At 40.0% G+C, this 23,133-nt stretch overlaps 1 protein-coding gene across 2 annotated transcripts in view; it reads right to left on the bottom strand.

Moving 5' to 3' along the window:
* SPOCK1 (SPARC (osteonectin), cwcv and kazal like domains proteoglycan 1) overlaps positions 1–23,133 on the bottom strand; it is a 336,819-nt gene that overhangs the window by 42,563 nt on the left and 271,123 nt on the right. For both annotated transcript variants that reach the window (XM_072872906.1, XM_072872907.1), the window contains exon 6: positions 22,928–23,042. In XM_072872906.1, the coding sequence (XP_072729007.1) occupies positions 22,928–23,042 (115 nt within the window). The remainder of the gene's footprint in view (positions 1–22,927; positions 23,043–23,133) is intronic.

Raw genomic sequence — 23,133 nt, 5'->3', positions numbered from 1 at the left:
AAGAAAAGTAAATGGCAGACGATGACTATTCTCATGACAGCGATAAAAATTATTCAGGAAAGGAGTAAGATGGCTGTGTGATAGGTACTAATTTTATTCTGCCCATAGTTCACATGTATTTATGCTGTGTAAAACAATCTATTCTTTATGGAGATGTGGGGAGCTTTAGTCACCCTTCACCCTTAAAAGGTCTGAGAGCCTCAAATAGAGAATGATTCTAAAATGGAAAGTATATTGTGACCCAATGCTAATCCTCTTCCTGCTGTTGTGGTTTTGTGGGGGTTTTTTTGTTTGTTTGCTTGGGGTTTTTTTAATGAAACTTAAAAAGTAATCAAAAGTGAACCTAGTACTGAGTAAAATAAGTGGCAGAATCCTATTCTCTCTTTATTGTTTTAAACTGTGGCATTTACTGCAAAGGGACGCAAGGGCATGCAAGAAAAGAGGGGATTGCAAGTGCTGAGAGAAAACAGGGAGAAGCTAATATATCCACTCAAGGAGGGCATGGAGCAAACGTGGAGGATATGACCCATCACCTGAGTGTACTGCATTAAAACTAGAGAATCTCCTTTTGACTCTTTGATGCTGCCCTGCCATTACTTTCCCATAGCCAAGCACAAAAATTCTTCCAGGAAAAGGGATGGGGAGACAGGCCGAGAAAGGAGGTCAGTTCCTGGAACGACTTCTGTATCAGTAGCAAAAAAATTTTTCTAAGAAGGGCTGGACAAAGAGTATAAAATATCACATGGAGTGATAATGTACCCCCAAAATGCACTCACGGATACATAGAAATAAGGGAATGGCAGTATAGGTGTCAAATGAATTAATAAAACATACGAAGGCCCCTATATCACAAAGATGTAAAACTTTACCATAGTGTGTCTTCCTCACAGGAAAATTCTTAGAAATGAACAACAACAACAACAAAAAAAACCCCAAAAGGGGGAAAACTCCTCTTTAATGGGATTTTAGAAAGAATCCTATTATACAGAGAGAAGTGCCGCTCTGGCTGGAAGGGGCCTTTGTGTGGGCAGGGGAGAGGTCACCCAACGAGGCACTGCTGAGTTTGTCCGAGAGCTTGGCTTGAAAGTTTCTATGAAGCTCTAATGCTACGTCCTAGTTATTCATCCTAAGAAAGGGGGGATAGGGTTTTTCAAGTAGTTGAAACTCATAAGCAAGTTAACTTTCTGCTCATGTGCCTAGGAAGACTTTCAGAAAGGGGAAAAAAACACAACCGACCTGCAAAGAAGCTACTCTGTTCCCTACTAAATGGCAATAATTTCTATTGCTTTGTAGCCTACAAAGCAATAAAGAGCTGCTCAATTAATTAAACTCTGAAGGGAGGGTGAAGTGTTTAATCAATCACCAGTGCTGTTTGTTGCCACTATACCATTCATAGAGATTATTATATAGCAATTTGAATTACAAAGCAAGGCATTTGTAATATAAGAAGGGCATTGCTAGTCTATTTTTGGATATCTAGTTCCAGGTATTGAGGACCCGCTTTTTCACAGTATCTGAAAACTGTTCATAAGTTCACTTCACCCTGACCATTCACTTCAGTTGTGGGTGCTCAGCACTTCTGCAAATGAGGCCTCACAGTTTCAAATCAGGAACCTGGAAAATTAGAAGACGCAGCTAGCGAGCCTTCGTGAAAAATCTGGCTTAGCAAGACGGGCAGCGTTACAAAGGAAATCAGTGCCAGGAACTGCACAGGAACTAATTTCTTCAGGGCAGCACACATCAACTGCTCTGCCCAGGTGACTTTTTTTTTTTTTTTCTTTATTTTCTTCACCCTTCCCAATTTGCTGCCTCTTGTGCTCTGCAGCTTTGGAGAAATACAATGTAACTGTTGCCTCCTCTACGATGCAACCTGACATATGGCCAAAACAGGAACATTTTGTACTGAATGAGAAAATGATGCTATGGACTAAACGGTAGACAAACATGTAATTAAAAACTGTATCATATTACATACAGAAAAGGGGTTGAATTAATCCTATCTGAAAGATGGACTCAGCAGCCTCTCTCACTTTCAGGTCTACTTTGAAAAGCAAACAATTATCTGAGAATGATTTCAATTATCAAAGGTTTTCAAACCACATTCAGGAAGCTTCAAAAGACACTTTTTTTTTTTTTTTTTTTTTTTTTTGAAAAAAGTGAAAACATGATCTTGCATAATTCCCAGGCTGGTGACGTTCGGGTGTGAGATGAGAAGAGAAACACAGTAATAAACCTTTGAATTCATGCACAAACCCTGCATTTGTTAACAGCGTGTTTGCCCTTGCCTTCCATCCTACTAGTGGTTAACATGTATCTTTAGGGCAGCTAGGGGACATACCACCAAATTATCCACAATTCTAATTTTCCAAGAAGGCCTTTTACAGAATCCTAAATATATATATAATAGCAATGGGAAGGGTCACATTTCCTATGAATTGGTGTGAACTGAACTCTGCTTTTAACTCCTGTTCTTTCAGATTGGCTTTATTTCTGTTGAAACGAGGAGGCCTTCAAGCTGTGAATACTCCAGGACAGACCCTCCGCTGATATAAATCAGTACTGACTGTAATAGAGCTATGTGGATTTACAGCAGGCAGAAATCTTGGCTGGCTGATCGTCCAGAGAGTGTTAAAGCAACTGACAACTCCGCCATTTGGAGAACTCCACTGAAAATAGGTATTCCCTACAACTTCTGATTTTTGGCATCTGCCAGACCTACGTGTACGGTCCAAGTCACTAACACTGAAAGATTTAAAGTCTATTTGAAGTAGAACAATCATGACAAGAAAAGACAGAAAAAAGAGTTTTCTATAATGATAACACTTACCACTTATTGTATACCATATATGTTAAGTACTCAAAGCACTTTAGTAAAAAACCCTTTCATTTCCTTTCATAATATGCTCAAGCATGATATCTATCACACAGAAGTGAGAATCGTCACTGCAGCTTTTTGGAACCGATTACCACATACTTCAACAGAGAGCAGCAAATGCTATTTCAGGAGTAATTTGAATCACTGATGTGGTCTATGCAGGAGCTGGTTACACCTCCTTGATATGGAAGGATAATCTGTCACAACACTGACGATGCACAGAGCAACTATGAACTATCCTTAGATCACTCCAGTGCAGAAGAAGAGAAATGGAGGTTTGCTTTCATGTGCTCTTGCTGGAGATGGCTCCATTTTGGCCAGGTGTCAAGGACATTTGAACTTGCATTCGAAGGGCATATGAGCAGGTTCACCCTGAGCAGAATGGAAAAGAATAACAGGCATCTTCTGAGACCTAAGGAGGCAAACAACTGCTTGGGGGACAGGACGCTAAAGAATAAAAGAATGTGGGATGGTCATACCAGGTTCATTTAGCCTAATGCTCTGCGATGATGGCCAATGCCCAGTGCTGTTTAGGACAATGTACCTCTCCAGAACGTTATTCCAACTTCCCATGATTTTTTGCTATTTAGAGCAGAGACAGTTTAAAAATGTGAACAGGAGGCTAAAATACAGATGCAATGACAAAGCGTCTCTGAAGTATGCCAGAACTGAAAAGCCTTCACAAGCAAGTGGAGTTACATACAAGCAAAATCATTGCTAACAGAAAATACCTAATATCATGGGAAGTAACTGCACTCCTGGGGAGAAAAGGATGACTACTATTATTATTGTTATTATTATTATTTGGCATACAGTTTCTGTGCTGGAAAATGGAGTTTTGTGACAATCAAAATAATTTACAAATTGAGATCGACAAGCTGAAGCACTGAAATGTTGTGTATTGGGTTTTCGTGGCAAGGTTTTGGTAGCGGGGTGGCTACAGGGGTGGCTCTGTGAGAAGATTCTAGAAACTTCCCCTATGTCTGATAGTGCCAATGCCAGCTGGCTCCAAGACGGATCCACTGCTGGCCAAGGCCGAGCCCATCAGCGACGGTGGTAGCACCTCTGTGATAACATATTTAAGAAGGGGGGAAAAAAAAACCTGGGCAATCGCAGATGGAAAGAGGAGTGAGAATATGTGAGAGGAACAGCTCTGCAGACACCAAGGTCAGTGAGGGAGGAGGGAGAGGAGGTGCTCGAGGTGCTGGAGCAGAGATTCCCCTGCAGCCCCTGGTGAAGACGATGGTGAGGCAGGCTGTCCCCCTGCAGCCCATGGAGGTCCACGGTGGAGCAGATATCCACCTGCAGCCCATGGAGGTTAATGGTGGAGCAGATATCCACTGTAGCCCGTGGAGGACCCCATGCTGGAGCAGGTGGATGCCCAAAGGAGGCTGTGACCCTGTGGGAACCCCATGCTAGAGCAGGCTTCTGGCAGGACCTGTGGGCGGAGAGGAGCCCATGCTGGAGCAGGTTTGCTGGCAGGACTTGTGATCCCACAGGGGACCCATGCTGGAGCAGCCTGTTCCTGAAGGACTGCACCTCATGGAAGGGACCCACGCTGGAGCAGTTCGTGAAGAACTGTAGCCTGTGGGAAGGACTCATGTTGGAGAAGTTCATGGAGGACTGTCTCCCGTGGGAGGGACCCCATGCTGGAGCCGGGGAAGAGTGTGAGGAGTCCTCCCCCTGAGGAGGAAGGAGCGGCAGAGACAACGTGCGATGAACTGACCACAAGAAGGCCTGGCAAGAAGGGAGGGGTGGGGGGAAGGTGTTTTAAGATTTGGTTTTATTTCTTATTACCCTACTCTGATTTGATGGGTAATAAATTAAACGTATTTTCCCAGGTCGAGTCTGTTTTGCCCATGACAGTAATTGGTGAGTGATCTCTCCCTGTCCTTATCTCGACCCACGAGCCTTTCGTTATGTTTTCTCTGCCCTCTCCAGCTGAGGAGGGGAGTGATCGAGCGGCTTTGGTGGGCACTTGGTGTCCAGCCAGGGTCAACCCACCACATGCTGAAATTAAGCTCATTCAATTCAAAGGGATGTCTCTGCTTCAAAAACTTCATTTTTAAACAGTTTTTTAAAAGGTCTTTTACTTTACCAAGATGAATTACCCCCTCAAATCCTGACTTTCCAGTCCAGTCAGTAAACTGAAAAATCAATTATTTGCACAGTACTGGTTTTGGGGAAAAAGGCCAGAAGAGAAGACAAGCACAGACGAAAGTCAGTGGGGAATCAGAGAGTGAGAGAGAATAAACACGGCATTTATCCATAGGGCTGACAGCCTTACAAAAAGCTGACTGCTATTCCTAATTTATATTTAGAAGTTTATGGAGAAAGAGAGGAAAAGAAACTTTGCGGAAAGTAGAAAAGCTGGCAAGTGTCACAGCTATGTACAGAACCCAAGTACTCCGACTTGGCAAGAGGGCAGATGGTCTCTGCAAACGATATTAACACTTCTCAGCAGAAGACAGCCATTTAAAAAAGTGAGGGAGAAGTTGGTCTCCACAATCTGAAAAGAAATTAAAAGCGTGTGCATGACACAACAGTCCCTGAAGCAAGGGAAGTGTCTGCACAACAAAGGCCTGAGCAGAAGTTGGAAAAGAGCCCTCTGGCAGTCCACCTGAAATGTCTTTCTATGGAAGAGAGTAATTGTTGTTTTGCAAGGAAGTTGAGTCCAGCAATTAAAGCGAGAGCTTTAAACCTCTGCTAGAGGTTTCCTGAAGTATGGTATATGAATCAGAGAAACTGTGTGTGCATTTCTTTACCTGCGCATAAAAATGAATCCCTGATTCTCAGAGGCAATGTGAGGTTGAATCCATTAACATTAGCAAAGTGCCTAAAGAACTCAAATAAAGGGTTTCGATAGCACAAACTGTTAAAATGCCCACAGCAGGCATGCTGTTTAGTATTTAATGGCAGCAAGAGGAAGTGGAATAAGAATGTACTCAAACACCCAGACTGTGCTTACTTATATTAAGATTATACAGGTTATCTGAGAAGAGTAATGCGAGGGAGCAAGGACTGCACAATAAATGCAATTTGTTAAGGACTTTCTGTAGCTCGGCCATGTGGCATCTTTCCAACCCAATTTCTTTATGCAAAACAAATCATTTTGCATAGATTTGCATGTTACTAACATGAGAAGAGACTTATTAACAACACAAATTACATCTCACTTAGATTTCATTTATTATCCTGAATTAGCTGGTGAGTGACTATCCTCATGCCTTATCTCTCTGTGTAGGCATTTACAGAGCACTTATCATTGTGGCATCAATGCCACTCTTCATCCTTGCTATAGTGCCTGGAATACGTATTCAAAACAGTCATCTGTGAAATAAAGCAAGTTAAACTTAACTTTGCATCTGGGTATTCTGAAGGAGGAAGAGAAGTCACTTGCAGAAGCCCAGGGCGTTCTGTTCTATTAAAATAAAATTTCCTGAAAGTATCTAATACTGTAACTGCTTTGCCCTACAGCATTAAGACTAGTATTTTCAGCAGAACGTGTACACCCAGCTCCTTTGTGAGCACCAGTCTAAATCTGAAACCAGTCCTTTACAGCCTGTCTAACAACCTACCCATAAAACCAGCTGGCTGGCCAGATCTCTTCCGGCTACTTTCTTCTCATCTTATTCATTGTGACATACAGCTAAGGACATTTTTCACACTGCAGACCCATAGAAAAGACTCTCATAATCTTGTTAAAGGCTGGCATACTTGACTTGCAATACAGAATCCTGCATTTGTTTCCTCAGGGAAATAAACACTTTTAAAGAGGCTTTGGACTTCCAAAATGACTTAAACAAATACAATGGCCACACTAGTAATAAGTGAATCAGTTTTTTACTTCTCACAAAAATGTCTACAGTGAGGAATTTGGATTTTATGTGCCCTTATACAAACTCATCTACAGCTTTATTTTTTTTATTGCTCATATGTTCTCAAGGGAAGCCAATTTCTCTTTCAAGCAGCAGTGACTTTAGTAAGTCAAAGCATCCAATTGCCAGAGGAGAGTTTACTCTACCTCTCATCACTGAAACCCTGCTGTGGAATACAATCTGTTTTCAGAAGAGCAAAGAGGTGAAGGACAAAAACAAATGGCAATTACTCTAAGGCTGTGAAAAGCTTGGAGACTGGTATTCTCTCGCATCTGAATTAGGGTAAGAAAATATACTGGTCAAAGTGTTGCCAAGGAAAATGCTCTGTCACTGAGCATACTGAAATTTGTCTTGCTGTCATCTAGAATATGAAGCTGTAATATAATAGCATATAATATTTGCATTTATGCCTGCTTTTTAAGAAAGATTGTGCCAATTTGTTAACTCTCCTTTAGGATAGACATTGGGCAACGACATGATAATATATTCACCATTTGCACCGATAACTATAATTCCATTATTTCACAACTAAAAGCTTTCTTGCAACTCTCAATCCCTTGCCATACCAGTGAAATAAGCTTCTGAACTTCCCCCTTGACTACCTACTTGAAAAGTAACTGCTTTTCAATCTAAATTCATGCAACAGCTTTCTTAGGGATTCCTCCAGTCCAAAATATAACACATATAATGCATATTCATATATTGGACGCACCAGGAGAAATAAAACACAGTATTTTTCACTATCAATGTTGCCAGAGAAGCACTGTCTTTAGCAGTAGCAAAAGAGTTGGCCAGACAATACTTTCATATACACAGCAACAATACCACAAAGAACTGGTCATTTATCCAGACACATTTCAGGTTTTCCAACGGATATGGTATAACACTTTCTGAGGTTACTAAATAATCAGAGCAGGCTGGAAGGTAAACCTTCAGCTCATGCGTAGCAAAATCTTGTGCAAACTACAGAGGGAAGAAAAAACACACCAACCCTCAGTCACTTCCAATCACCTTGTAAACATACATTACACTGAGCAACCTCAAACTCTCCATGGTTTTTTGCAAAATTTCCAATTACAGAAATTGGAATTCCAATAATAATTGGAATTTTATTGGGAATTATTTATAAACTTAAGGTGGAAATATTCACAAATATAATAACTTCTTGTGACATCTGCTGATAAAAAATATCCCCAATCAACCAACCAAATGTAAATGTGTTTGGCACCTGGTAGCTTTTTGCCGTAAAATAAGAAAATAATCTCTCTTTATACTGAGTTAAATGCAGGAGCTATTCTGTGGCCTTCACTAGTTCTTAGAGTGCGACACACAAGCCCAGGCTTGCTTAAAACATAAGCTCCTTTAATGTAATTCAGTTTCCCAAGGTCAAGAGGAGGAGTTTATTTCTGAACCCTTGTTCTAACGGCGGAAATAGCACCACCACCTATCAGCAGGTTCTGAATTTCTTTTGAAATGCAAAGACCTGCCAATGAATCTGCTTCTCAGAAGCTTAATATATTGTTTTCACTTGCATCTTCTTTATTGTCACTCTTTTATACCGGTACTTGAACTGCACACAGCATCTTTCCTTTATTGAGGGCTGCAGTTAATCAGCTGGTTCCATAAAGCACCACATAAATTCTGTTTTCTGAATTCTTTGTCACAAGAATGTAGCCAAATGCCTTGTGCCCCAAGACTCAGCAGTAACACATCACCTTTGTACAGCCTTGCAAAACTGTGATGGAAATTACAGCAGCCCAAGAACAGAAACTCCTCAATCACCTTTACTATGGCAGTGCTGGTAATGAAAAAATAGAATCTAGTGATGTTTAACAGACAGGTCTTAAAAAAGACAGCGAGAAAAAGAAAGAGAGAAAGAAAATCAGTCTGGGTACATGAGTGGATAGGCGTTTGCAAGGTTGCCCTTGCAACAGAAGAACCTCGACAGTGTGAAATGCTGCCATGAGCTCACATTTCCCGAATCCCTTACAAGTAGCAGATGTCTTTCTGCCTTCCTCAAATTCCTCATTTATTTTACACCCTAAACTATATGACTAAAAAAACTCTATAAAATTATGTGCAAAAATATGCTCTTTTTGATTTAATGCACACTGAAAGAATTGCCTTAAAGCTATATTCGTACTATTATTTAAATACCTATACCTGGCTAACGTCTTCAACGCATGTTTTCAATAGCGCTGTAGCGTTAACTTTTAGGAGATGGGACACTGTCTTTGTACCAAGCCCAAAGAAGTCAGTGGCAGGAGCGGCTCAGCTCTAGACTGAGGTAGAGAAAAACTCACTCTCTCTCCTATTTCAGCTTGAACTCATCTCTGATGAACATTGCTGATACAAACTTACAAAAGACTCCAGACGAGGTCTTACCAGTGCCCTGTAAAATAATACCAATATTTCTGGAAATGCCTCTCCTGACGTACCTGAGGATTATATAAGTCTTCTTCACAGCTCATAGTTGCACATAGCTATTCTGTGACCAGCTACCACACTAAGGTCATTTTCTCCTTTAGACATTTCTAACCAAAGAGCTCTTAGATTACAGCAGATGTTCATATTATTAGACCCCAAGTGTATAATTACGCACTTTGTGCTAATGAAGTTCTTCCCATTTCTACTGCTCCAGTTCTCAAGGACATCCAATTGAAAATACAAAAATAAACTTTTTTAAAGAAATGTGAAATACTGTCCAGTGTTTTCACAACCAGCTTGACTTCTTTTCATAAAAACGTAAACTGAACAGATAACACTTCCTCCCACTTGCTTCTTTATTGAAAAATCTATTTTAATTATTCATTGCCTTCTGGGTAACAGCATTCTCAAATGCAGTTACTGTATACACTATATAGCAGCCACCATATGTCTTTCCTCCTCATACATTCAAAAAAATCAAAACACTTAAAAATGATATTCACTAATAAAAAGAAACGGTGCTTTAAAAATTCTGATGTGTTTTTTTTTGTTGAGAATTTCTTGTTCTGATCTGAATTCTGATCTGAATTTTTTGTTGAGAATTTCCTACTTGATTTTACTAAATCAAGGAAAGTGGTTCATATATAAGCTTCATTTAACAATCTTAAATGTACAAGGCGAAGATTGGTATGAAAGATTATTTATTTAAAACATCCAGATTGATAGTGTTAATATGTAAAATGAAAGGGAACCATGATGCATACACTGTTCAGTTTTGTGCTTCTGACCGTTTCCCTCAAACTAATTCTCCGCTGCCCACCAACAATGTAATTTAGAGATTAGGTGCTTCATCTACGAGACACTTCTTCCAATGCTTCTCCAGCTTACCAGGCTCACAAGAAAGGACTGCAAACGAGGGAAGGCTTTGCAATGTTACACGGGCCAATCTCACGGCACTTTGGAGCTGTAGGTTCTCATTTTTTCTGGATGGCATCAGCTAGAAATAAACATTGGGTTTGATGCAAAGAAAACGCAAGGTCTACAAAGCTTCCCTGTGAATTCAGTATTTTTCAGGCCCTTAAGCTCTTACAGGGAAAAGTGCTATACTGGAACCTCGGCACGGGGACTTCTGGAGACAAAGTTGTTTCTGGTGTTTCCTGGGTATCATTTCAACTGAACATACCTCAAGCAGAAGCTAATTAATCCCTTGGTGAAAACCACAAAACAGAATGAGGCACCTTCTATATATCACTGTTTTCTTAACCACACCTGAATGTTGTACCATAATGTTAACAAAACATGTATTATGCTTGAGAAATACTGAGGCATTCCTTTTTCACAGTGAGATATTACAGAGATCAACAACCACGTACCATAATTGTTTGGAAAGTCATGCTGCAGACAAATATATATTTTTTTCTCACTTTGCAGTCCCAAATGAAGCCTAATTTTGGTTGTCTCACCTAAAATGCTCAGGGCACTGTGTTCTTCAAAAGATCACATCCCTTCTACTTTTTTTGCCCCTTAGACTCTCCAAGAATATTTGCAACCCTTTCAAGAACTGAAAGCCTAAACCTGAATTTCAATTGTGAAGGATCAATGAGGCATTTGTAATATGCAACTTGCTGCCTGAAATGACTGTGACATGATTTTATTTTACCCAGTTTTCATTTTTCCTGTTGACAGGCATTGCCTGATAAGTGAGTACTTGCTGTTAACAGACCATACTTACAATTTAGACAACAGAAGAATCTGCCTGTTGTCTGTGCCTGATAACTCCTAGGACCTGGCTATCATTGTCAACAAATTGAGAAATAGGACACGATGATACGTAAAATTACCTTCAGACAAGCAAGATAGAGCCAAGGCCATAATTTATTAAATCCAAGACTATAGTGATACCATTGTATAAAGTATATTCTCATAAAGAAACTAAACTGTTTTTCCATAAACATACCCTTCTAAACAATTAGGCATGAAATTCTGTCTCACTTAGTGGAACACAACATCAGAAAATCGTAATTAAAACTAAGTTGGAAAATCATCATACAGTAAACAGATTGCTTGGACACAAGCTTAGCCACTTTCTATGTTACTATTAATTAGAAATATTATAAAGGCATGTCTGAACGCTTGTAGGGGACTAAGGCTTTGTAATCCAGTCCCAAATACAGATCTGACTGTCCAAGCCAGTCCTGAGGAGATCTCCAGAGAGGCTGGACACCTGCAGGGAAGGTTAAACTGAAAGTTTGAGCGACCAATCCCAGTCTTCAGAGTTCGAGCCCCTATCTGAAAAATTAACCGAATAGATACATGCATGTTTTAACATTTGGGACAGAAAGATCCCATGCTGGTTGTCTGGAAGCTTTCCTAATATCGATATGTATTTTTTGTGTTGCAGGATATTTTAGTAAGGGTTTTCTCTGTGGATGATGGACTCTCGTCTGACAGAGATGGACTTGAGCCAAATCATTCCGATTTTAACAACTTACAAATGCAGATCCTGATTGTCATTCTAGTCCATCTCTAAGGAGAGACGCCTGCTTTACAGGAAGCAGATAACATTTTTTTTTATTTACACACAGTCCATTAAACTGAATTACAAAAGAATGCAATTCTTCAGAGGAAAATGAATGTAGAGATGTCCCTGTTGGGACAGTGAAAGCTGTAAAATATGTAAGCATATATATTTGGAATGAGGTGGTGATATCTCAAATACCATCTCCCTTCTTCTGCACTAATAAACAGGGAATTAGAAACAGAAAAAAACAGAACTAATTTAGCACAATGCTGAGAAGTGCATAGAAAGTAACAAACTCTCTGGAACGATCAATTAGTCTCTAGTCTATATTCATTTATGCTATTATAGACTCAGAATAACTTTACCAAAGGCAACTAGCTCAACATTGTTGATGGAACTATTCCAGATTTATACTGGAGTAACCAAAGATGGAATTTAGTCCTTAAGATACCAAAGGGAAAAAAGAAAAAACAAACCAAAAAACAAACCAGAAAAAGATGTATTTGACATTTCCAAAGTCTTATTTTCTCCTGTATTTTATTGAAAAGGTTTGAGGTTTTTTTCCCTCACACCAGGGATGTTTTAGCTTAACACTGCAGTGATAAGCACTATAATTTATTTCACTGTCAGGTTTCTGGAGATTTTACAAACTTTTTCTTATATTAAATGTTAGGGAAATATTCCCCAAAATGCAAAAATTAATATCCATGAGAAAAACCTATATCAAACCAGTCTTATTTATTTGGTTTTTTTTATGAGAGAGAGATTTTAGTGCTCTAATTATCATTATCAGCGCACAAACACCTGCTGTTCCTAGACGGTGTTTCTATTAACACAGTGTGCCACTTCAATAGTTTTCTGTTGGCAATCCAAAGTCAAATTACTTTTTGTCTGAAAATCATTGTTACTTGCTGGCGATAAGTGTTTACTATGTCTGTCATTTTCTAACCTTTTCGTTATGGTAAAAAAAAAAAAATCAATAGGCATTTTAACATTTTGTTTAATAAGTGTTTATGAAACTCTGATTACCATCGAGCTGTCTAAATACGCTCTTATTGTGTTTTGTGGGTTTATGCACCCCGGTGGCATTTGTATCCTTTGCATATCAAAGCGGGAAGTTATCTGCAGGGTCAGCGACACAGGTTATGCCTGTGCCCTTGGGACCTGTGCCCAGTTCAGATTTGGGTTTGCTGAGTTGGGTGCCTCAAGCGCGGTTGTCCACGCTAGAAACATCAGCTCCTCTCCAGCTCACTCCAGCTGTGCGACTGCTGAGCCGGGCTTACCGGCTGCCCCATGTTGCTGAGCAGGTCCCTGCAAGGCAGCCACCTCCAGCGCTGGCCTAACTCATCCCTCTACAGCTTCATGCACGCCCCATGCTGGAACAGACCTTGCCTGCTGCAACTCCGGAGCCTCTGTATTGAATCTGATGGGGAAGTAAGCAATCTACAGCTACTGGTTATATGGATGAGACCCACCAAATCAATTTGTTTATAATAATTCCATTTGAGGTGGTGACCATTCCTGGGCAAGGGGTGACATCCATATCCACCGATCAGCCTGGGGCAATGGTACAGCTATAAAAGCTTATGAAAATATAAGGACTCACCTCAGCTACAGGGAGCTGCCAGAGAAGCAGCACAGCCTTAAAAGTTTTCTTTCATGATTTCCAGAGGATTTTAAAAAATCCTACTGTTTTTAATATAATTACACCAAGACACAGTTATTTTTATGCAGTTCCCATCCCCGCTGCCGCCTGGGATTAGTCTTTATTTAGCGATGATGAAGAGTTATGTCTCATGTCCTAGTTCAACCTCAAAAAATTATGACAGGAATTCTGGCTCAACGTTATTCTATCGGCACGTTACCTTGTTAAAGAGATGCACTTACTAAAAGTGCAAATCCTGCTGACAGTGATGTTGCTACTACAGCCAACATCGTTTCAGCAAGTAGCTGAAAGAAGCAAAGTGAACAGTGTGCTGCTTCTAGTGCTGCCTTTTCCTCCTTTCTGTCATTTTTGCCTCTAAAGCAGAAGTTGTCTGTTATATTTTGGAGTCTGCTGTAATTTGATCAAATCCAAGGAAGATCATGCGGGAGAAGTGACAGCTAGTCAATGGATGGTATCGTCCCTAACTCGTTAACTGTCTGGGGTCTGGTATGATCAATGCTTCTGCACCAAGTTCAAAAAACTTAGAGCCAGATCAAAATGCAAAACAACTTCTACAGGGGACAATTCTTTCTCCTTTTTGAGTTCATGTCAAAGCAGGCTTCATATATACACCCAAGCGCTTTCTGTGTATAATTACTGAAAGTACAAGAAATATTTTAATTTATACTCTTTGGTGATAAAGCATTCAGGTATCAGATGTTCAAACCTAAATTTACTCTTCAAGCCTAACAAAGCTTTTTGGGCAGGCAATTCTCCTGTACAAGACAGCTATGATAGAAAATGCAGCAGCCTGAAAATATGCATTTCATTTCTGTTGTATAAATACTTCGCTCATATAATTCAAAACCTCAGGATGTGCAGAATGAATGGTGGTGATAAATCCAATATTATTTGCTCAAACTGGAAAGTGATTTTTGATATGATGTTTGCAATCTCTTTATATTCTTTCTTTGTGAAGGTTTGAGCCCTTGAACCATTGAGCCATTATGACTGTTCACACCTACATCCTAAAATATGATGCTCACGTATTTGTGAAAAAGAAATTTAGAATTGTTTTGTCAGTTGTAAAATTTACAATTCACATTATATTTTGGCAAATTAGACACAGGCAGTTGTAGCTGCGAACAGGAAAAATACCACATGAATTCTATAAATAGCTAAAGGCCTTGTCTTATAAATATGGATATCCTTAAATGTAGTCAGATCACCTCATTCACCAAAGACAATGGACCTACTTACTCAAGCAGTAACTCCTGAGTACCAGTGTTTGCAGTGACAAGACTCAACTCACAGCACAAATTGGGTTTTGAATCGATAATTAAGTAATGTACTTCTTTTTTGAATTTCAAACAATGAAAACAGTCAAGAATGCATATTTTCAGCTATCACTATAGGAAAAAGTGCAGCTTCTCAAAAAATCGAGAATTATTTGCTAGGACCTAGAAAAATGCATAGGTTCAAAATGATAGTTTTGTGTCGACTTTAAACCTAACTATGTGCAATACCTTTCTCCCATTTCTCTTCCTGGCGTGACTAATGTCTTTTGTTTATTGACAGCTACTTTCTGCATTCTTTTCTTTCTTTTTTTTTGAATAGTTTTTTGCTAACTTTGGAATGTAGATACCAAACCTTAACTTTCCCTCAAAAAAAGGAACGTTAAAAGCTGCACAAACTGAGAGGGAAGACCATTACATGAGGTCTTCACAGTGAATCCTGATGCATGCAACCCCTATGAAAGCTGGCGATCCTTTCCACCTCAAAGTAGATATATCAGCTGATTTTGAGACAGAATGGGGCAACATTTTGCATACAAGGTTATACTGTGCCTTTTCCTTCCACATTCTTGTTGCTTTCATTAAATGTATTTAAAAGGAAGCCTTACAAAATAATCTGGCTTCTGAGTTGATATACGTGATTCAAGACACCTCCTTGCCTTCTTCGGGGAAGTACCATACTTTTGAAGTGTGATAGCTACTTATCATAAGGCCTTACAAGATCTGTCCTAATTTGCTAACAAAAACCTAGAAGATTCTGCAAGCGATTTATCTGCAAGGGTTTTGCAGTACCTGAAACTGTTCTGCATGACGACTTGTTAATTGTACGCCATGGAAATTCCTTCCACCTCACTTCTGCAATACAGCAAAGTCATTACAAAAATTATGGATGTTTTTGAGGTTAAATTACATTGATTAAAGATGTTTCACTGAATTTGATGGGGAGCAGTAACTACTATTGATCACCTCACTACATGTAGCTAGCCTGGAAATCAACGCAAAGAAGATGTATGATTTGATGGGAATGTAAGTGATATAAATAGCAGCGGTTTTAATGTTTCCCATTCAGCAACATCTATTGCTTGGTTGTAAATGCTTCAGGATGATGAGATTTTCAAAAGGGACCAGAAAGAGCCTTGTATGTACTAAGCGCATGGAGGACTTCTTACCCAGGTAGTAAGTTACGATCACCAACCTTTGCTAAGAAATCCCCTGTAGTTTGTGGATGTGGTTAAGTATCGACCACACAATCACACCAACATTTCCTTCAGCAGAGAGTTGGGCCCAGTGGCCTCTCAATCAAAGCTCTTGTAAGGGCAACTCCATCTTTCTGAGCTACAGTAACAGGACTTGCATTTAATGGATCCTTCCTGAGCTATTCCAAGGCTAGCTCTGCACATGAGTGTTGATAAAACACGCCTCCTTCACAGACGTAGGAGAAGATGTCAGAATGATGTGGTGTAGGAATATAAAAAAGTATCAAGAAAAACTAGCATTTGTATATCAATCAGTTAACATGCTCTCATTTTTGGAGCAAAAATATCAGGTCCTGCATAGCTGAGAACTAATAATCCTACTCTTCACTGATGAAGTCCAGAGAAGGAGCATGTCAGTATCTGGAACACACATCACTGTGTTCCACGTTCTTATAGCTGCCCTGCACTGGAAGTTACTCTTCGGCTTGAACAAACATAATTTCTCCTCTGTAAAGCAGGAAAAAAACCCCTCCTAGTTTTAATGAGATATAATAAAGCTTTGAAACTCTCAGTAACCTCAATTTTAGATTGTTTTTGTTTTACCTTTCCCAGTGTTTGAGACTCAAATAGGTAATTTAAAAATCTACCTGGAAATTCAGTGTCAGAAGAAGTCTTCTTTTGAAGCTAAAGCCACAAAAGGAAAAATTTCCTGGCAAATCAAACCCAGGAACCAATGTCAACTCAACCGTGTTCATGACTTATACTTCATCTTCATAAACTTTAAAATTATGTACTCTGCAGTCATGAAAACTTGTGAATAGTAATTTGAAACGGAAATATTTGCTGAAAGTGGATTTCAAAGAAAGACTTGGTTCCAAGACTTTAAATTCTTTTAGTTGTCAGTCATTCCAGGCACAAGAAGTGATACAACTCATTTGGGAAACAAGACTGTGATTTCTCCGGATGAACTTCATGCACTGAGTGCTCCTTTTATAAAGGAATGGAACATTAGACCTTCTCCTCCATCACACCCAATAGGGCTGGTAGGTAAATGCTACAGTTCATATCCTAAACTATACCCTAAACAAGGTACATTCTTGATCGAGCTTGCCAAGACCTATTCCTGTAACTTAAAGATGCTCTCTTGGTTCCCTTTAGAAATTTAAACAACACTCAGTATAATTGAATATATTTTCTTCTGCTTATTGACCTTACATTTCCCTTACCAAGATAATAGCATTTTCTTAGAAGTCGCCCTGGGCATTTCTGCAAGGTCAAAAAGACACAATGCACAGATAGGGATAAACCTACTTTGAATTACTCTATCTGTTCATGCTCCAGTGGCTCTGCAACCCCGATGGCAACAAATGAAGACTAGTTGGGAGTATAGCACTCAGCTTCTTAGAAAACACAAAAAGAGGGCACGGTCAGAAAGAGCCCTGATGTGCTGTTAAACATTTACCATCCTGCCTGAGCTACTACACGGCTAACACATGTAACAAACAGGAGTCACACAGGTATGGGGGAAGCCAACAGAACCACCTTATTGCAACTACAAATTCACATTTGCCAAGAGATGCCCCAATCATTGCACACTGTTGTCTTTTTGATAGGATGCACTGCACATGCAAGGGAAAATTTCTTCCCTTGCCAGTAGGTTCTCAAAAACTAAAACTGGTTGTTTCTCACCTGAAGTCCTTTGTTTATGGAGGGGTTTTAGATGCTTCACAGCTAGTATCAAAATAAGTTACACTTGATGAGAACTCTAGTTAATATTGCAGAGCTTTTAGGAAGAGGTACCTGAAAACCACCAGCAGACTGGACTGTGTGTCTTCAATAACTTCTGTCACTTAGGTGCCACTAAAAGTCAGTTACCAGCCCTTTTCTTTTGTTGAAATTACAGCCTTATTCATTTTATAGTACTAGATAAAGGGGCACATATGCTCTGAAAGGGCAGCTAAACTCAGGGCAGATTACAGCTCAACCCTTGTCTCTGGGTAGCCGAGTTGAAAATCAGCGGCTATCATGGAAGCATATTGTAAAGCTGGGATACTGCTGTGAATAATGAAGCACGTCAAGTGTTTTGATAAACCAAAAGACTCTAAGTGGGCCTCAAAAAGAAAAGAGGAAAAGCATTAGGGCTTGTCTTCTTTTCCGAAACCCTCCATTAGTATCCTCACAGAGTCCTGTTTTCTACCTCTCAGACTCTGACTCAAAATTCCATTTAAGAAAACGAAGAACACGATCTTGCCGTCTCTTCAAAGATTTAACTTCATGGTAGAAAGATTATACTGTTGTTATTTGCCATTAAAGATAATCATTCTGGTGTAGTTTTCTTTTGCTAGCATTTGTGTTATTTTATTAACGTCTCTGTAATACCAGTTAGCGCTATGAGAAGAATTCCAATTTTTAACATGATTATTAGTCTTAATTTTCACCCTCAAAGCAGAGATGTTTTCATAGGAGCCCAGGGAGGAGGAAGGAATATGACTCAGACACTGCAGTCAATTGTCACCTCTAAGCACATAGCCTTAGATTGCTTTTCTTTGATGCTGCTGCCAATTTTATTCACAAGCGTATAAAAAAAGGTCACGACATTTAGAATTACAGTAGTCTGGAAATTAAATGTTCCTTTACATTTTTAATTTCTGAAAGTAATTTATTATGGAATAATATTTGAATATGATTGAATGAATGCGTAAAGATTAATGCAAACTGTCTTCAAATTGGAAGTTCACAACCACATACATTTAACCTTGTTGTATAATAGGCATAAAAAAGTTTATGCGGTAGGCTCTAAGAGCTGCATTTCCATTTTGCTGGAAGCATTTGCACTGTAATTCTCCTTAGTATTTTTCCACTGACATGTCTGTACAAGGCATGAGGTTTAGCTCTCTATCATTTTCTACTTAAGATTATGCTGTATTTGAATGGATTTCACAAACCTGGCAACTAAAGAAGGAGCAGAAACAGAGTCCCAACTGTCTACACAATTCTTTTATATAGATTTTTATATGAGAAATCAAACTACTCATTATATAGCAATTCAGCCATATTAATGATACTATGGTACTGTATGAGGAAAATAAAACAAATTTGTGTGAAGACTAGTGAAAGGCTTCAGGGGACTGCCACGCTCTGCCATGTGATTGCCTTGTACGTCTCACACATGTCACCTTAGCTACTATTCAGGGCTTATTTCTCCAAAGCCAGGTGACACTACTTGTTGAGCAAATAAGGTAATCTTATGAAAGGCAGTGCTATAGAAATGTTTTGTGGTCAGCAATTAGAATTCATCATTCTCCCATAAACCTGAGGAAAGCTGGCTGGCTTCCAGGCTGTAAAGGGCAGACACACAGTACCGAATTCCTCTTCAGATGCTGCTAAAATTGCACCTGGGTAAAATTTATACTTTATAGAATATAAGTATATAGAATTTACTTTATAGAATATAGGTATATAGAATTTACTCGTGTTTTCTCATGGAAACTCCTGGGAGCTCTTCGTTAAAAGACTGACAAACTCTGAAATACTGTCTGAGACTCCATTGCACTCAGGGGTTCAGCTGAAGAGACAATATCTGAAGAAAGGAGATCAAGGAGGTGAGTTAAAGGATGTCTTTAACTGACACCTTTCTGGCATGTTCAAAGATCCAGAAGAAAATTTAAGATAAATCAAGTTAGAAAGCCCCTTTGTTATTGCTTATTTGAGTCTCAATACCAAAGCCTTTTGTGGGCATTTCTCTAATGAAGTCCATGGAGGTTTGCTCCCTAATAGAGTGGTTGGCTCCCTAAATTTGTAAACACGAGGCCAGAAGGTGCTGCTATTTCGCTTGCTGAACGTGCAGGGAAGATCCACAAATGGATTGGTTGCAGGTAAGCAAAGCCAGCATCTAGAAAGAAAAGCCAAGTGCTGTGACCGACACTGCACCGCCAACGCTGGACTTGCTACTGGCTTATTTTTGGAGCTCATGAGAGTTTAGGAGGGAAGCTGCTTTTTAGCCTGTTGCCCCAAAATATGGGGATACAGAAACTGTTGCTAAAAAGCACTGTATAAACTTTAATTCAAATGATGCTATCATTTATGAATCCCATGGATATACCATCCTTATTTGTTTACTCCTGGAGCAAGATCTTTTTGCCCCCGAGGAGCTGGATATTGCTCAGACAGGCACAGGCAAATGCACAGCAGCAGGCACTGCCCGCACTGTGGCTGTGCCCCCAAAACTGCGTCAGACCATTGAGGGCCAAATTCTGGCAAACATGAGATTTCAGCACCTAACCCCAGAAAGAAACAGACAGTGATAAAAGCAAAATATTATACTGCTCTTATTTTTTCGCATATACATATATATGCACGCGCACAATCACTCCCATGTCTGTACAAGTGTCTTGCTTATGACCCTATCATCAGGCTCACGAGCAGTTTCTTTGCATACACTTGACGCAGGAGATGACTAGTGTCTTCAGCGTTTTCAGTGTTTCCATACAGACCTGGCAATGATCTCCCTTATTTCCCAGGTGACGTGGCAGAGCTCTCTCCTTATGCCCCACTGAAGATGGCAGAATTGAGGCATTGAATACCCTTGTCACCAGGGCAATGGCCGGAGTACTGTTAGCTCAAGTCTGGCCTCTTGAAAAACCCTTCAGGAAAGTTGCTCCCCAGATCAGCCAATCCATTAAATTAATGCTTTGTTGGCTGGAGTTAAAGTTTTGAGTCAAGCAAAACAAAAGCCTGGGTTTCAGAATACATATACCCTGTCAAATTGCATTTATCAAGATAAGGGTTATTAGAATCTTTTTTCTCTTGTGTGAATGAAATTGTAAGCTCAAAATGTCACTGAAGATTTATTAATCTGATACTCTTTCTGATAAGGGCAACAAAGAGGGCATATAGGGAGCAGCTTATGAGAAGAAAAGTATACATTTGTGCCTGACTACAAGAAATAGAAAATATGAATATGGCAATTTATCAGTGGGTATTCTGTGACCGAAAGATTCAAGCCGCATAAAGCAATATTACAGTTATATATTGATTTCAGAAACTTGCCATCTAAAATACTTCATCTAAGTTTGACAGCTATGCAGAAAAATGTCTGTGATTTGCAAAAAAAAGGAATAAACCTGAATTTTCAAGAATCACTGCTTGTTCTAGAAAGCAGATGGAGGCTTCATGTGAAAACTGGTGCTGTGCTAGAGGCTACAGTGTGTGGACTACCAGCACAGGCTCAGCAGTGTTTTCAGCTGAAGCGACAGGGCCTGAACTAACCAAAGGAGGTGTTTAAACTCTTCTTCCTCTTTCTGCATCTGCTATGGTTGGAATGTGTCCATAGTGGGGCGGAATGAAGAGAGGTTCTCAAATATTTTGGGTCAAACAGACCATTGTCAAAGCTTCATCTTTTTCATGCTCCATGTGGTGCACAAGGCAAATAAACACATTTCACTGCTTAACATGACAGAGCATACCCTGCATAAGTCACCGCGTTGGCTCTGTGAGCTACTAATACAGATGGGAGCCCAGCAGCCGTCAGGGAGTTAACCCTCCTAGCACTCCTCCTAAGAGAGGGGAGACAACACCGTACTTAAAAACAGGCTAGTATTCACTTTGCCACAGATGCTCTCACCAGCACACCACGCATGTATCAGAAATAGCGTGGCCAGCAGGACTAGGGCAGTGATCGTGCCCCTGTACTCGGCACTGGTGAGGCCGCACCTCGAATCCTGTGTTCGGTTTTGGGCCCTTCACTCCAAGAGAGACATTGAGGGGCTGGAGCGTGTCCAGAGAAGGGCAACGAAGCTGGGGAAGGGTCTGGAGCACAAGGCTGATGGGGAGCGGCTGAGGGAACTGGGGTTGTTTAGCCTGGAGAAAAGGAGGCTGAAGGGAGACCTCATCGCTCTCTACAGCTCCCTGAAAGGAGGGTGTAGAGAGGTGGGGGTCGGTCTCTTCTCCCAGGTAAGAAGTGATAGGACGAGAGAAAATGGCCTCAAGTTGCACCAGGGGAGGTTTAGACTGGATATTAGGAAATTTTACTTCACTGAAAGGGTTGTCAAGCATTGGAAGAGGCTGCCCGGGGAAGTGTCTGAGTCCCCATCCCTGGAGGTATTTAAAAGCCGTTTGGATGAGGTGCTCAGGGACATGGGGTAGTGGTGGGCTTGGTAGTGTTAGGTTTACGGTTGGACTTGATGATCTTAAAGGTCTTTTCCAACCTATACGATTCTGTGATTCTGTGATCTGCACTCATATCAGGAAATCATGGCCACAAGCAACAACTCTTTTCCCTTCCAAAGGGCTTTCCCCATAACAGGGTGGAAACTCTTAGACAGAACCTGGCTGTGGCACTTGCCCTCCTGCTGGAGTTTTGCTCTTAGTCAGTCTCTTCTGCAAGAACTAGCTCCCTTTGGATGAGGTCACTCTGAGAGAGCTTGTGCTGACTTCCTTGGAAAAGACGCGGGCAGTGAATTAGCTCACTGGGCTTACAGACCTAACTAGAGAGCTCGCTGGAGAGCTGGCAGGGAAAATGGCATTTGGGCTGTGACTTCAGCCTTCGGTTTTATATAACGTTATTTGCGAGGAGTTTGTGGTTGCAACAGTTTCATATATAAATACATATACATATATATATTTATTTGACTTCTAATGATAACGTTAATAACAATAAAGATACAAATGATAACGCAGATCCCATGTAATACATATGTGTGACTTCAAATGACTTTTTGGTAAACACACAGGCTACTGATTATTTTTTTTTACTTATGAAGTAACGAACCATCAAGCAGTATTATTTTTCTTTTCTATCTTCTTTTATGATGATTCAATATCTTCATTCAAAATATTTTCATTAAAAAATGAAAATCATTAGCCAGAACTCAGTTTTCCTATGAGACACTATCAAGTGGGTGTTAGTTTTGCAGCAGTTAAGATGTTGGAAAGTGCTACGTGTTTAGAAAAGGATTACTTGTACCTTAGCTTTTTCTCAGAAAGTGTTACATATCAAATCTACTAGTTAAGAAATATCTTTCTTACATTTTTCTGAGAACATAGCAGGAACCAATTAATCTACTATAATTCCATTTACAGCTCAACTCACCAGTCTTCTCTGTCTTGTGTTTTGAACTTTCAGGTCCTGGAAGGCAGGGGCATGGCCCTTCGCATCGAGCTGTGATGGTTTTGCCAGAAGTACACGCATGAAACTCCAACTTGCACTAGAACCATAAAAAAAGCAAGAATACAAAGTTTTGAATTAGGACAAGATATAAAAGCAGCAGCTGTGGATTAAATGAGAAATTGCATTTA

The sequence above is a fragment of the Ciconia boyciana genome, chromosome 9 (assembly GCF_034638445.1).
Source record: "Ciconia boyciana chromosome 9, ASM3463844v1, whole genome shotgun sequence".
NCBI classification, from domain to species: Eukaryota; Metazoa; Chordata; class Aves; order Ciconiiformes; family Ciconiidae; genus Ciconia; species Ciconia boyciana.
Note: the sequence above shows the minus strand (reverse complement) of the source record. Positions and strands in the feature narration are given on the sequence as shown.